The 16,158-nt window shown below is 43.7% G+C and overlaps 1 protein-coding gene across 2 annotated transcripts; it reads left to right on the plus strand.

Moving 5' to 3' along the window:
* Positions 1 to 809: 809 nt before the first annotated feature.
* Positions 810 to 14,384, plus strand: ERICH5 (glutamate rich 5). Of its 2 annotated transcripts, XM_075085476.1 has the most exons (4): positions 810 to 958; positions 4,750 to 5,163; positions 7,150 to 7,266; positions 10,852 to 14,384. In XM_075085476.1, exons 1-4 carry the CDS (start codon positions 883 to 885, stop codon positions 10,872 to 10,874), a joined length of 630 nt encoding a protein of 209 aa, XP_074941577.1. In that variant the 5' UTR covers positions 810 to 882; the 3' UTR covers positions 10,875 to 14,384. The 2 variants fall into 2 exon arrangements, with proteins under 2 accessions (XP_074941577.1, XP_074941575.1); XM_075085474.1 differs by lacking the exons at positions 7,150 to 7,266; positions 10,852 to 14,384 and having other exon boundaries at positions 4,750 to 6,880.
* The last annotated feature ends 1,774 nt before the right edge of the window (positions 14,385 to 16,158 follow it).

The following is a 16,158-nucleotide window of genomic DNA, read 5'->3' on the forward strand; positions in this document are numbered from 1 at the left end:
AAATATAAAGATCTTATTGTCTTTATTTTACCTTTAAGGTCAATGGTAAGGATGTTACAGGTGGCTCCCGAATCCAGAGGACTCTGCAACCCTTCTTGCCTCCCTGCTGCTCAGACCCCAGAGGTCTCGCCAGCCCAGTCCCATGGATGCATCCGCTGCTGTTCTCGTTTGCAGGGAGGGCAGGTAGCGCGGCTGAGCCCCCTCCGTGTGCACAAGCACACACACAGCTGGGACGCTACGACAGAGCACTGCATTTAGCAGCACCTACATATACCACGTACGCAGTAAGTTCAGATAGCCCAGTCCTGCCACCCCTCTCTGGCTGGTCCAGCCTGGGCTTCCCTGCAGAAACCCCGCGCCCTTGGCTGCAGGTTCACAAGCACAACTACGTCCATGGACTCTCAAACGTCAGCACGGCCTCCAAGTCTAATATCCCTGCCCAGACCCTGGATGCTCTTACCCGGGGGATGGGTCTGCCTCTACTCGACACTAACCTGGCCTGAAGTTTGCTAGTGAGTTTCACCTACACGTACACGCACCCAGGATTAAATCCATGGGTCCTCAGCTGCTGTCACACAGAGCTGCAGTCCCTTTCTCGGCTGCTGCCAATGAAGACCTTGTGGCACCGGCACCGGCACCCGGCACCGAGCAACGCCTCAAGGGCGGGAAGGAAGGAGGCGGGCGGCCGGGGCGAGCAGGGCAGCCCCGCCGGCGGCGGGAGGGGTGCTCTGAGGCACCATCGCCAGGGCCAGCCCCGCGGCCCCCCCGGCTCCGCCGCCCGCCGCTGCACGGCGGCACCGCCGGCCCCTCCTCACCCCGCCCTGGGCCGGGCACTCGGGACGAGGCAGCAGCGCCGGCCGCCGGGCCGGGCCGGGCCCCGCCATGGGCTGCTCCAGCAGCGCCCGCAGCCGCCCCCGGGAGCCGCCGCCCGCCGCCGCCGCCGGGCCGCCGCCGCGGGGTGAGCCGGGCCGGGCCGGGCCGTGCGGAGCCGGGCTGGGGGGCGGCGGGGGCTGCCCGCGGAGCTTGCTAGCGGGGGGAAGCCGGGCTCCCGGCTGCTGATTGTGCCCAGCTGTCGATGGAGCTGCGCCTCGCCAGTGCTGTCGTCCTAAACTGCTGCTTCTTGTAAATGACAAGTTAGGAGCTTCTGTTCCTCCCCGCAGAGCTTTTTGTGGTGGTTTTTTTTGTTGTTGTTGTTGTTGGTTGGTGGGGATTTTTTAATTTACAGTCAGGTTGGTCCTGCTGTACAATACCTTGTGCATCCAATGCTTTTCCCCTACTCCACCCTCCTCCCGCCCGCTTTAAAATAGTATTGAACTAGCAATACCTGAGCCCGCGATCCTTCCTTTTTTCTTAAAAAACCTGTACATCCACCCGAACGCAGTTTACAGCGCTGGCAGTACTCTCGTGACTTTGATTTGGCTCACACAGGATTCATTTTGGGTGTAAGGCGTATGTGTTGGATGCTCTGTAAGGCTATCCTTGCTATTCAGTGGAAGTTAAAAAACCCTTTGTTTCCATATTAATCATATTTAGCTCTTTGCAGCAAGGGATGTTTGGAAACACTTTTGGAAGAACCTGAATGCTGCAGTTACAGGTATTTGCCTCTGCAGAAAGATGCATCCTGAAGATAGATACTTAAAAGTTGTTCGCGTTTCATTTTACTGCATTTCTTTCCTGTATTCTTGAGTTACAGATATCACCCATTGCTGTTGCTCTGGCTGCAGCGTCTGTGTTTTCTGTACGGGTTCATTTTCCATTTATTATCTGGCGGTGTTGTGGTTTGTGATTGCAGAGGCGATGATGGCAGGTTGTACGGGCTGAGCGTTGCCTGTGCCACCTCGGAGCCAGTGCATACCTGCAAACCGAGGAGCCCCGCTGAAAATAGCAGCAGAAATCTCTTTATGCTCTACCTGTTGTCTTGTTCGCCTGGTCAATGTACCAAATTCCTCTGCTTTTCCCTCCTCTGATGAAGATATTTCCACAGGAACGCTGAAGGGCTCAGGGAAACAAGTGAAGTAATTTATTCTGTGTATTTTAGGAATTCTGTCTAAAGGCCTGTTCATGTTATGATGGGTTATGAAACGTACTAAATACATAAAGTAATGGCATGGTAATGATAAAGTGCAGTTTGTAATTACAGCTGAAAGATTTCCATTAACTTGACAGTTACCAGCCAGATATGTTAGTTATTTTCTGACTTAGTTTTATAAGATAGCATAATTTGAAGCTTCTCTAAATGCATTAGTAGAAAAAAAATGTATTTGATTTCCTTCCATTGATGTGTAACTTGCAAAAATATAAGGCTTTTCCAAAAGGAAAGAAAGAATGCAGAGAGGGAAAATATCATAGCCATGGCCCACTTAAATTCACTCTGCTTTTCGTTGTTCTTCCAGCTGAAATTGACTACAGCAGGGAAATAAAAATTATAAATTTAAAAATAAAACAAAACTAGAAGGCGTCCTAGGAATGTTGACTGCCACACGATGTTCATCCTTCTTGGGGGTAAAGGTATTGAACACATTACTGGGAGGATTTATTTTTTCTATATTAGAGAATTCTTGGCATTTCACATGAGAGTGGAGGAATGCTTCCAGGGTTTGCAGCAGTTCAGATCTTGCATTGCATGGCAGTATTTTTGTAATCCAATTTATATAAAACATCCCGATGAGAGGGCCAGCTGGCAGTTACAGGCTGATGTTTACAGGAGCTGCAGGAGATTCCTAGTAATAATGGGTTTGAATTGTTTCTTTTACTGGTGACACCAACTGAAAACTCTGTCTAATGTGCTAGTTTTCGTGGCTCATTTATTTCTGTCTGTAGGTTTTAAATGCTCGCTGTCCACCTGGTACCAAGCAAGGTGAAGGCATGATAAATGTCTAAAGGGATAAAAAATAAAACGTAAAAAGATCGGGTCTCTGCGTCTCTGAGAGTACACTGGTTTTTTTTAGTCACTGCTTAGAGTAGGTTAAATTTAAGACTTACTTGCTGTTATCCTGATTGGGTATCTGTTTCATGCTGAGCTTCATGTTAGGAAAAGGAGTGCCTGGAAGACATGGTGTGACAGAGATCTAGCGATGGTAAACAGGGAGATATATTTGCTGTTTCTTGTAACAGAAGAACGATGTCACTTGAAATTACCAGCAGCAGGCTTAAAACCATCAAGAATGTGTTTTACAGGGGGTGTAAGTGGGCTGTAGACCTCCTTGCCACTGGTCATGGTGGAGGCTGAGAGTGTAAATGGGTGAAACGGGGCTTGGGCAGGTTCACAGAGGAATGTCCACCGACGAACTGAAACCTGGCCCCATGGGCTGGGTCCCTCTGCCCTTCCCACTGCCCCGCGGCAGCTTCCAGAGGCAGGGTGCCGCCCTGGGTGGGTCTGTGGCCTCATCCACATAGCTGAGCTTACCTCCCGGCTTTTGAGTCGCATTAAAAATAGCTACACCTCTGTGAATCTGGAGGGGTTGGTTGGACCGTGGATGGTCTTACAGTTCCTGGGACAAATGAGGTTTTACGTATCCCATAGTCAAAGTTGCTTTCTGCCGGTCTTGACAGTGCAGATTCCCTGTTCTTGCTCTTTTCCTGGCTTAGCCATCCTTCCCTGCATCTGTAGGCACGCGCTAACTTGCTGATGCTTGCTGGGGAGGTGTTCTGCTTGAATGCCTCTAAAGAACCATGAAGTTATCATAAGAGCAGAAGTATTCAGGCAGCTGTTTTAAGATCAGGATGTATTACATTTTTTCGCCATTCGTCTATGTGTGTATGAAGAATCATACGGTTCTGCTCACTGGCTTTGACGCTGCAATCATCATTTTCTCAGAAAATACAATTTGGCCAGTTTTGTAAATATTATATAAACATACTTTGTGCATGAATTCCCAGGGTTTTCGTCCTGATGTTCCTTTGGAGAAGGTTAAGTATAAGTTATTTGTCAAGCTGAATTTAATCAGAAAGTTATTAAGTCAGTCTGATAGCTAGGTATAGCTCGTTTGAGTCCTCAACTTTTATCCTTAAATACCTGTCAGAGTAATTTTGCCATTGCTTCATTCATAAATTTTGTCTGCCAAAATGGCCCACTGCTTTATTTAGCCAATAAGTTGATGAAAGATGAAGGAAGTGGAAGTTTTAATTTGTTTAGGCTTCCTTTTGTTGAATGTTTTATTAGACAAAGTGTACTATGAATGGTAGTTTAGTATTTAAAAAGACAGACAGACTGTTTTTTTTGTTTTAAGAATCGGGCACTGCTCACCCTCTGGGATGAGCAGGTGGGTCTCAGTGTTTTTCTTTCAGCCCACCCAGCGGCACCACAAGGAGTTTCCTGTGTGCAGCCCAGGGCAGCAGCTTCCTCCTGCTCGGCACGTTGATTCTGCGCTTGATGTGGGGCAGGAAAAGATGCTTCCTTACATAGCGTCCCATCACCAGCAAACCTTCTGCACACTTCAGACCCGTAAGGCAAAATGTAATAGGACATTGACCTGTAATCAGGTCAGCTCTCTTCATATAAAAATATATGATGTGCATCAAGCCAAAACACTTTTTTGTTTGTTTTATGTAAGAGCAGCACCATCCTCTACTGGATATGTGTAAGAGCTGCAGACCTATGAAGGAGTATTGTCTGTAGCCAGGTGGGAGCTCTTTGACAGGTAGTGCTTGTGCGGTCCCCTGTGGGTCTAGTTCTCATCCAGCTTACATGCCCACTCATCAGTTATCTTTAATTCTCTTTTTTCTTTCCTTGCTCTGCCATACTAAAAGCATCATCAGGTGAAAACACCCCAACTGCAGACGATCATGAAACCATAGCTGACCAAACACAGTTGGACCAAGATGTGAGTCTTGCCTCTGAGGAGACAAACCTGGGCGAGCATCCACCAGGAGAGGAGGCTGCAGCGGTGATTCTGGCCGTAGAGGGAAAGATCGATTCGGTCAGTAAAAGGGAGGAGCCGGAGGGCACCGAGCCCCTGCCTGCAGACACAGAGGAGAGCTCTGAGCTGCCATCTGCATGGCAAGAGGAGAGCACTGGGCCTTCACCTCCAGCACTGGAAGAGGATGCTGGGGCACCATCGCCAGGACCAGCACAGGACAGTGGGCTGGTAGAGGGCAGTGACACCTCTGTAGTGGAAATCATCCAGAAAGTACATATTGCTGAAGAGGACCACCTCATTGAGGGTAATATTTGTGCTTTCATAAATTCAGGAGACCAAAATCTGCCTCCAGAGACTTGTGAGTGGATCCTTTTGGCTTTACTGAGAGCCTCACATAAGCTTCCGGAGTCAGAATTTGGTGCGGGGAGTCTGTACCATGTGGAGTGTAGAAGAGTGTGGCTGGGGAAGCCTCAGACTCACAAGTCCAAGCTGTAATAAATGTAATTAGCATTTCCAGTCATTATCTCTGCTATTTCATTTCATGCCCTTTTTGTTCTTGGCAGATACAATGCCTCACCATGCCCCTCATTTAAAATGTGTTCCTGTGTAGCTCAGACACGTTCCTTAATATTTACAGAGACCAAAGGCTCTATTATTTACTTATATGTATTAATTATAAAGCAACTGTCCCTGTGCATGTGAAGTTGGAGGGTGCATGTCTGGATGTAGAAGCAAAAGAATCTCTTTGATGCACCCTTGGCATATCCAGCCTGTCCTAGAAGCTTGGCTGCTACACAAGCAGAATAGAAGTAGTAGTGGACAGACATAGGGATGAGCTTTCAAAAAAATGTTGACTAGCTGGGGGGGAAGGCTGTGTGAGGAAGCAGTGGTGTCTGAGATGGCAGGTATTTCCATGTGCTGTGAGAGGGACCTTTACTGCGAGGCGTGCTTGTTCCCAGAGGTTGCAGGCTGTGCTTATCTTTGGGTTAGCGCCCAGAGGACGTGTGTCTCCCATGGACTGCACATGCGGAAGGTGAACGCTTCACTGGAGGAATTGTATTTCTCCTAAATGGTAGAAAGCAGCTCAGTGAGGAATCGCATACTTCCTGGGGAAGCATTTCTTCAGGGAATAGGCAGGTGAAGCACATGAGAAGTATTTCTCTGCAGGGAGACGTGGTATCAGCATCCTTCCTCACTCCACATTTGCTATAAAGAAGTGCAAGATGCAGGAGGAGGACTGATCTGTGTGAAGCCCAGAGCCAGCTACCAGCCCTACCGCTAACCCTGTGGCTTTGCTGTGCACCTCTCTGAGCTGGCTGTGTAAATCTGACTCATTGCATCCCAGCAGCTGAACATGGGGGTTGGCTTGTCCTCTCCTGTGTCTCTTTGCAAAAGAATTGTGAGATTTCTTCTGCATAAAATGGGCCTCTATCCTTTGGAATGAAGTCTTGTTTTGTGTAAGCAATAAATGACTGGATGCTCACCTGTAAAACGTGTAGTCCTGCCCAGCTGGACACTCCAATTTCATTAGTCACCTTTTCTAAGCTTTGGGGCACGGTGCTGGAGACAGAGCAGTGCGCCCTGAATGTTGTGGTATGACCTCATGACCTTGGAAACACATTTACAACGGACTGTTTGCCTGAAATCAGTTACGGGGCTTTGACCACCAAGTGATGCATGCTGCTTGCAGAGCGAGTGAACACAGCTCTTGGGAAAAAGAGTTTTGCGCCTATTGGTTTCAAGCTAGAAGTAGTATCTTAACTTGTGTGCATTATCTTTCCATGAGTCTATGATGAAGAAGGGACTTTCTATTTTCATGTTGCGGTGCATCTGATACTTAGCACTTGTTTTGACTTTCTTTATTCTTCAGCAGCTGTGTGAGTAAATTAATTAGGTAGCAGCTTCCCAGGGAAAGCACAGTTTCAGCCAGACTGGCACATTACTGTGTTTTCTATTTCTGTTTTGTTCCAATTGCAAATAAAACTGCACATATATAAAATAAAATCCAGGAAAAAAACTTTAACAGAAATACTCATGAATTGTATTGAATAGAGCATCAAGGGAATTTTGTGAAAACATCAGAACTTTACAGGCATGAGGCACGCAAGTAGCTGGGTGATGGAAAGTGATTGGGAGCATCCTGTTTGTTCCCTCTGGGTTCATTCAGGGGGTACGTTGGTGAAGGGCATTGGAGAGCTGACAAGTAAAGCCAGGTTTACAGAAAGGAGCTGGGGCATTTGGTGCTTTCCTCAGTGGATCCTAATTTGATCTCCGTGGTTACTGTTCCCAGGTGAGACGGGAGAACAGGTGGAAACTGAGCTGCTCAGTGAGATAGTGAGTGGAGGGCCTGAGACAAAAGAAGAAGAAACAGGAGAAGCTGTGGATGGTGCAGCAGCGACAGAGATAGGTATGTTGACAGAGGAGGGAAGGACCACATGGGTTATTGTGTAGGAGACAGAAAAGAGTGTGCTGTCCTTATGAGCACATATTGTCATCTCCCTGCCAGTGTACAGCTGCTTTCTGCATTTTAACATGACAAGAGTCATAAATATTTTTGTTTATATTAAGAGATATTTTTGGAAACAATCAATTGGAAGTCATGCTTTTTACATGGGTTGTCTTTTATATAATACATGAGTCTTACAGGTGATAAATTATCCCTGTTTGGGAAGAATGCTAGACTGTAACATGCAGTCTTGGAAAATAAAAACCTATGTTAAAATCATGACTCTGCTTGTTATTACTTGCAGGCTTGTTTTTATGAGCTAATGCCTTAACGCTGCTTTGTGATTTCCATTCTATGCCAGACAGTCATTTTAGATCCCCTCATCAGCTGAAATCAGCAGTGTAGCACTGGGATGAAAGCACATTGCACAGCACATGCAGTCACATGGTGGGAAGGAAAAAACACAGGCCAAATAAAGTGCCTTTGGAAAATCATAACACCAGCGAAGAGAAGAATTTGAGGGGATAGGACTGTCCCTCTAGCGGACTTGGAAATTATGTCCACAATTCTTGTTGTCACAGTCTTTCTGCAACTGCAAAAGTTATTTGTTCTTCATCCATGTTTACTAAGAATCCCACACTCATTTATTTTGAGTCCATCATGTATGGTATTTGCATGCCCCAGAAGGCAGAGGTTACCCCATAGTATTGCCAGAATGTGGAAAAGGATGAGCAGGCAATGCAGACACCTCCTTCCTTCCCCCAGTGAATATTACTGCAGTGGTTGAACCCGCTTTTCCCCTCTCCCCTCCCTCCTAACCACTGGCCTGCGTAACCATGTTCAAAACCTCTATGGGCTGGTGAATATGTCTGTAATTCAGAAGAGGACAGTTTCAGCGGGAAGGGTGGGAGGTATCTTACCCCAGCACCTTTCATGACTTCCAAATTAACCTCATGCGCTTGGTTCCTTCCCAGTGCTCCGGCCCTTGGGCTGTTGAGTACAAAGGGTGAGGACTACCTTAAACAGACCAGCAAGGCATGCTACATCTGTCATCCTTCCTGGTACGCTGAGAGGCTGCAGACTTTCATTTGGTGGGAGATAAATAGGAAGTACCAAACTCGTGTCTTCCAGCAGGGCAGAAGCGTTTCTGGGCAGGCCCAGAAACATGCATTTGAAAGGACTGGCAAGACTTTTGTAAGCCACCTTCTGTAACTGGTGGAGAAAGGCAGGATCTTCTCAAAGTGGGGGGACATTGGATATCTGCAATAGTTGCCTTGCAGGGAGCAGCTATGTAAGAAATTCTTAAAGAAGAGGGACTACAGGACAAAATATGAAGAGCCAGTGCTCTACAGGGCAGTTCAGAGAAGCCCCCATCTTACTGAGTCTTCAACACACTGAACTGTGCTCAAGATCATTTTCTTTGTCTTAACTGTCCACAAAAACTTGTAGTCAAGAGGGTTGTTCAGTGAGTGTTGCCACATACGTTAGGCATGCCTGTGCTATTTTGTCTTAGTTACACTGACAGCAGCAAACCAGTGTGTTCCACATGTGCTACAGGATTAAGGAAAACGGTTTGCAGCATGAGCGCCGCAGCCTGGCAGACCAGCAGGATGGTGGTCAAACTGTTTGGTCAAGGTATACGTGCCTTTTTGAACTTGTGATTACTCAAGTGGAATGAGATAAGCAGAGACCAAAAAAGGCACTCACATGCCTTTAATTCCATCTGTTTAACTGTTGGTGTCCTTTATATTGTTACTTTTCAAGCTAGCCTCTGAAGACAAGCTGTTGTTGGCTGTTGGCAATTGTGCTCTTGCAGGATATTCAAACTCATGCCATATAGCTTTGCCTATGAAGTCCAAAGAAGTTATTCACTCAACTTGTTTTTAATGTCTTGCCCCTGTGCTTTTGCAAAAAATTATCTGTCTTTGCTGTTAGTTCAGCAAAGCACTAAATTTGCTTCTGGAAAACCTCAAAGAGCAGCATCGTCCTGCTCCCAAAGAATAAGAGATTTCATCACGTAATGATTACAGCTTTATTGAAATACTTTCTGCATTTACCTGTCTTGACATTATTCTCCCCAACAGTTTTGTGAGAAAGCAGAAAGAGGAGCCCCGCTTCTGTGTAGTAATACATTTCAGATTATAGGAGCATACCAATGCGGACAGCTCAGGGAACAGCTGTGGGCGAGAAAAGCAAACTATGTTAAGAATGGAACAGTGTCCATTTAAATCTGGGATGCTGTTGTGTAAAGGGGCAATTCTTCCATCTTGAAAGGATATTGAAGAACTAAAGATTCTGGGCAGGGACGCAAGATCGCTAAAGGGAATGGAAAAATTCTTACTTTGAGAGAGATCAAAAACATTCAGAGTCCTGAATGTTCAAGTCCAGGAGGCTACGACTAAGAGGATATGAGCTGATCCTAGTGCAAAATAAACAGTGCTCTAGAGGTAGCTGAGGTTCATCTCTGAGTAAGGGAATGCTCAGTGGCACACTAAGTATGTTGAATTCAAAACCACTAAAGGATTTTTTTTCACCTGACATTAGCAATGTTCATTTAAGATTAACTGTCAGACTCTTTGTCACAGTCACTGCAGTTGGGTGTCTCCCTGTTACCTGCATTCCCCTGTAAAATTCCCACCTTCCCTGTGTCCCCTACCCAGCCTTGTGGTAATACCAGTGGTAATTCACTACATGGAAGTCCCATGTTCCCAACCTATCCTTGCAGGGTCTTCTGGCTAGGAAAGAAGTACCTTGAGCTGGAGTGGTCCAACACTATGATTTCTGCCAATCATCCCCTTGGGCACCACCCTTTAGCTGCCAAGCAAGGCAGTGAGACTTATACAGCTGCTGATGGCGAACACATATAGTTTCAGGGGCTGTGTGCAGTTCCTCAGCTGTACATTATCATGGAATAGTTGAGGCAGGAAGGTACCTCTGGAGATCATCTAGTCCAGCCCCACTACTCAAAGCAGGGTCAGCTGGAGAAGATTGTCCAGTTGGGTTTTGAATATCCCCAAGAATGGAGACTCCACAACTCTGTGGGCAGCCTATTCCAATTGGTCAATTGGCCTTGCAGGAAATAAAAAGGTTTTTTACATTTAAATGTAATTTCCTGTGCTTGAGTTTAGGCTCTTTGCCTCTTGCCTGTATTTAAGGCTACTGTAAGATGTAATGTCCATGAGATCTTTGCCTCTGTATCAGATATGACTGAAATTATGCAATGATTTCAAAAGTTAAGAGAAAATGCAGCAGGGTGGGGAGAAGCATAAGACTGTTGCAGCGTAACTGGATTTCATATAGGTGATGTTGGTGTCTGTAAGAGGAAGACTGTGTATGAATGGGATGGGGGGAGAAGCAGAGCCAGAGGATGCTTGTGGCTGTTTCAGGTCCCCACAGAACATCCTTACAGATCTGGGAGAAAAGCAGATACCCCCTTCATGCTGTGATGCTTCCAGGGAACTTTCACATTTAATTCCTGTAAGATTTATTGAATATGAAGTTGTACCCTCAATTAATTGTTAAATTAATTTTTTCCATGTGTTTCAGAGACAGCTAATAACAAGGAATAGAAGTTATGTCTCTATGAACATCCTCTCCTTGGGCCTGCTCTTCTGTCTACATGAACATTTTTAAATTTTATTGGGTTGGGAAAATAGAAAAGCTTTTATGGATTGAACCACGACCATGAATAAGAAGCATCAGAAAAAGTTTTATATTTTTTTTGAAGTCAAGCTGCCAAGACTTCAAGTGTTTGAAATACCTGAACTTTCACCTCCCTGCCACAGAGTGCCTTCTGTACAGGTCTAGCACAGTGGGATCATTTTCTGACATCAGTATAACCATTCAGTTTTCAATTAGGACTTTTTCGAGGTTCAGATAGCTAACTTCAAACCTTTGAAACCTTCAACCAGCATTATATGGGATAAAAAATATAGTGTGGCTTTTTCTTAATGGTAGCGTGCGGGCAATTTTTCCAAATGCCTGGACTATCAGCACACAGAGTAGCACGTAGAGGACTGGAAGATGAAAGTGCCCATTTACCAGGCTGTAACTAAATGCAGAGGTTAGTTTTTCAGAAAATGGAAGATATGCAGGGTGTAGTGTCCAGGACCCACGTGAGAGTCTGCTCCTCGCTCTCCATTTTTAAACACAAATTTATTGCAAGGCTAGTAGGACAAAATATATGATGACTTCTGCAAAAACAGGGAGAAGAGGGCATTTTTAACTCTGAGTATGATGGTTTAGTCTTACAAATTCTTGCACACTTAAAATACAAAGATAACTTTACAGCTGTTAACATTCATGGTGATTAATAACCTGCCTTTAGCTGTGTAGCTCCTCATATGCCATTTGTGGGTTCTGAAATAGATTTCTAATCAGAGACATATATAAGCCTGTTCCCAAAGGAGATGTCATCTCTTTTATTTCCCTGTAGTGCTGTCCTCCAGAAGAAGTATGCTATCAGGGACTGTCTTGGTTATTTTCCAAAATGCTAAATAATCATTTTGGAGCTGAAGCTGAATGGCAAAGCTTTCAAACAAGTTTCCTGTGAAACGGGCCCTGAATATAATTGATGTTATGGATCTGACAGAGAGTAGAAGTTTGTTCTGATGGTGAATGTTGCAAAGGGACTGTATGTTATCATTGAGGATTGTGTTTACAGGATTCTCTGGCATAAGAAGGTAGGATACGGAGAAAAGGTCAGTTATCTAAAAAGGGCAAGCACATGTTGCTATTTTATTAGCTCTATTGTACAAAAGTACTTCACAAAAAATTTGCTGTCATGAGCAAATTACACAAATCCCCTCTAGGAGCTAAATTTTGTGCTGCATGTGCACATCTGATTCCAGCTGACTTTGGTTTGTATTAATCTAATTTATATTCCTGGCCTATCAGCCTTTTGTGTAAGCTGATATTCCTGGGCTATATCACTAAATCTAAGGTTTTGTCCTTATCAGCACTCATACGAACTTGTCAGCTTCATTTAATGTCAATTTGCTGTGGGCAATACCATAAACTTTTAGAACCAAAATGCATATTTTCATTTTTTTAAGGTATTTTTTGGTAGATGGATGCTGCAGAGTTTTATTTATTTTTACTAGCCTTCTATAATAGCGAAGTTAAAACAAGCAGCTAGTTCTATTAAAAATCTATTGACATTAAAGTGGGAATTAAAAATTCAGAGGTAGTCAAATTTTTTGTCCAGGTGCCCAAATCATTCCATGATGAAAAGCCGTGAGAAACATACCGCGCACTTGGGAGAGCTGAGGAGCGGGAGAACAGGTGCTGAGCGGGATGAGGACTCCTTGGGGTGATACATGGCTGTGCTGGGCATATGGCCAGGGCCCAGGACACCACAGCAACTTCCACCATCAGCTCTTCTGGTGGCTGGTTTCCTCCTATGAGCTGGGAATTCACTTCAGCCAGCAGAGCCTGTGCCAGCACAGCCCTGCTCCCAAATACAGGAGATGAAATTGGCTGGGGGGCCATGCTGATGACTTGCAAGTGGTGTGTTAGCTACATTGAAAAATTTAAAAGCATAAACCAAGAGGAGTTCTGTGACAGAGATCAGTATTATTAATAACAACAGAGGAGACCACTTGGAAATAAAATATGAAGATACAATGAAGTCAAGATAACCTTCTCACCTCAGAGTCACTTTCTACCATTGTAGTTAAAAGAAGACAGGTGACAATATACATCCTTTCCTCACTGTTCAACTTTTTCAGGTCATTAAGCAATGCTAACTGGAAACAAGAAGAGTATAAGCCAGTCAATGACTCAACAGCATCAGCCCTTTCAGTCATCTTCAGTCCTTATATCAAATGAAGGCTATTTTTCCTTTTCCTTTCTAAAAGACAAAATATGCTTGACACCATGCTAAACATGAAATATTGATCACTCACTCACCACAAGATCAGAATTTGTCTGCTAGATATATGCTGAACATCCCTACCTTGAGAAATACATTGAGGCCTAGCATTCCCGGTCTGTAAGCTACCAAAGCATGTACTATGCATAAAGGGCCAAAATATGCGCAGTTATTTGCCTTTACAAACGTGGGACGTCACAGAGATTGCCAAGGGCAGAAATTGGTCTGTGGATCAAAGAGGTTTCTCATGTTAAAGGCTGAGAAGAGGATATGCTCCCATGTCTGTGTTTGTAAGATCTACTTCCAGAGATAGGGCAATATACTTTAGCTTTTTTTTTTTTTTAAACATAATCAAAATCCAAAACAATCTTTAGAAATGTTTATCAAAAGCTGGACAATTTTCAGCCCTTAACTTAATCCAAGGTGGAGGCAATCACTCTGTGCCACAGGGAGTGCTGGGCGGGACACTGGAAGGAATTAACACAATTTCCAAACAAATAAGTTCTGGTAGGAATTATGTTTCAATTTTCAATAAACGCAACCCTAGAAAAGGTTGAATTTGCACCTTGTCAGCTCTATGCAGACACATATGCACGTTGTGTTAGGACCCCAGAAGATACTTTGCATTCTGGCTGGATAGGGCTGGCTCTTTCACTCAATGCGGAACTGCTTTCAGGTAAAAACTGCAGCAAGAGCAAGGTGCTTGTAGTGGAAGATTAGGGCGGTTTAAGTTTGGCTGTATGTTTTAACTTAAGAGAATTTTTATTAAAATTTGAGCTTTATTTTTGCATTGCTTAATCTGTAGAGAATATAATCTTTTGGAGGAAAAAAAAAAACCCTACTTAAACACCTGGTAGAGCATGAAAATTTAAGTATTGTTTTACTACCACAGAAACAGAGGACCTGTTCTGTTGGCTTTTTAAGTGTTACATGTGATTGAAACAAATTTTAGATGGTGAAATTAGTTTGCTACAAGCTGAATTGCAACTTCATATTTTACACGCTAGAGGCTTAGTCTAGCAAGCAAAAAAACCCCTAAATTTAACTCAGAACAGGATTTCTTAAATTTTGTTTACTTTGCTGAACTAAAACCTAAGAGATATCCACAATACTTGCTTTTCAGAATTATGGGGCTTAGCCTTTTTGTCTTAAAGAATAGAATCAAATAATATACCTCTGCTTAAAAAATAAAAGTTTTAAACATCTCTATGGAAGGCTGATTATTTATGTTGAGAACTGCTATGACATAGCTGTAAATAAGAGAGTTTATTTTAATTATTCTAGAACTCTGGTACCCGAAGAATACATATTTAGATCTGAGGCATTCAAGAAACTGTGCAACTGGTCTCCAGCTAAAAGCTAAAGAATCATAGAGCTAAAAGTGGGGTTTAGTTCCTGACTTCTTGCAGAATGGCACCTGCTTACTGATAGAAATATCTTTAATGGAAGTAATGTTTTGGGGATTGTTATCTGCACCCAGCATGTATTTTGTTTTCAGGTGTTTCACTTACATTTCAGTCTCAGACTGTACCTTAGTGGGGAAAGCAATGGTATATTCACACCCCTGTGTACTAGTAAGGACACCCAGAGGGGTTCTGTGAAGGACTTCTGTCAGCAAATGGACAAGTCAGCACACACCAGAAAAAAATCAAAACTGCCATCTAGTGTTAGGTTCAAGGTTGGCAAAGAGGCAGCAAAACACAAGTCAGACAGCAGAGAATAGCGTGAGAGGTAAGGAGTAACCGCAGCAATTACACAAGGCTGAATGTACCTCGTGTTCAACACTACTGAAATCTGCTGAAGGTGAATTTTAACTAAATCTGCTACAAATAAGTGAAATATAGTCCAATAAAGTAATTGTATCTGAGCCAAGCTGTAACAGAGAAACGCAAATATGAATTAGGAATCTGTTTAAATGTAACTCCATTCAATTACATTATTCTTAATTATTCTTAACTGACAAAGTGAAGCAACATTTGCTCTATGTTTCCTAGAGAGTCATGTTCATGTTTGTACTAGCTCCTTCCTAACAAGTCTGGTCATGTTTTTAATTAGGTGGGATTGCTTCTTGAGTCAGAGCTGTAAATCATAAAAGACATTAATACTATAGCCAAGGAGAAAGAACAAGAGCAGAAGACAAAACTAATAAAGTTTATGTGTAGGAAGCTTATATGCAGAAAAGTCAGGTACCTTTCAAAGGTTGTTCCTTGGAAGTTCACTGTTTGAAATACCGAAAGCATTATCTTGCTTCTAGTAAAAATAAGTATCTTCCATTTTGTCAAGGGAAAGCAAGAAAATGCTGTAAAAAAATCCATACATCTGTACATACTTGCTGTGATAACCTCATTATTAATATTTTTTCCATAAAGATAAAATTTACAAGCTCAGCAAAAAGCAGGAGAAATGGCCACATCACATTGAGAAGGGGTAAATAGGGTTGACTGTTCTCACAGCTTTCCAGCCATCCTTCTGGTGTATGCTAAAGTGATACTACAAACGCATGAAAAACACAAAATGTAGTTACTCCAACAGTGCAACTGAAGTAACACAAGCTGGAACATGGCTGACAAGCAGGAAGGTAAGAAACCACAAGTGGGACACTTACAGTTTACCCAAGGATGGAAGATTATTCACACAACGTGGCTGCAGTGGGATTTTCAGACAAGGCAATATCTGCCATGCAAAGGTAGACAGCAACTTGGTGCTGCCAGATTGGACTTTTCTTGCATGCTAACCATATGAAAATCATTAAACTATTAGAAGTATGTGAGATGATCATCAGTAGGCATTACACACAGAAGACAAATGATACACAAGAACACTGAAGTTTGGATTTGAGTTGCTGGACAGCTGAACCCACAGTATTGTGGCTTACCAAAATTGAGTGATTTTGGTCACATGAGATGGGACTAGAAACAGATCCTGAAGTGCTCAGTCATGGCACTCTGGCATACAAACAGCAGCCTCTGGAAGGAGCAGCC

This window comes from Phalacrocorax aristotelis, chromosome 2 (genome assembly GCF_949628215.1).
Source record: "Phalacrocorax aristotelis chromosome 2, bGulAri2.1, whole genome shotgun sequence".
Lineage (NCBI taxonomy): Eukaryota > Metazoa > Chordata > Aves > Suliformes > Phalacrocoracidae > Phalacrocorax > Phalacrocorax aristotelis.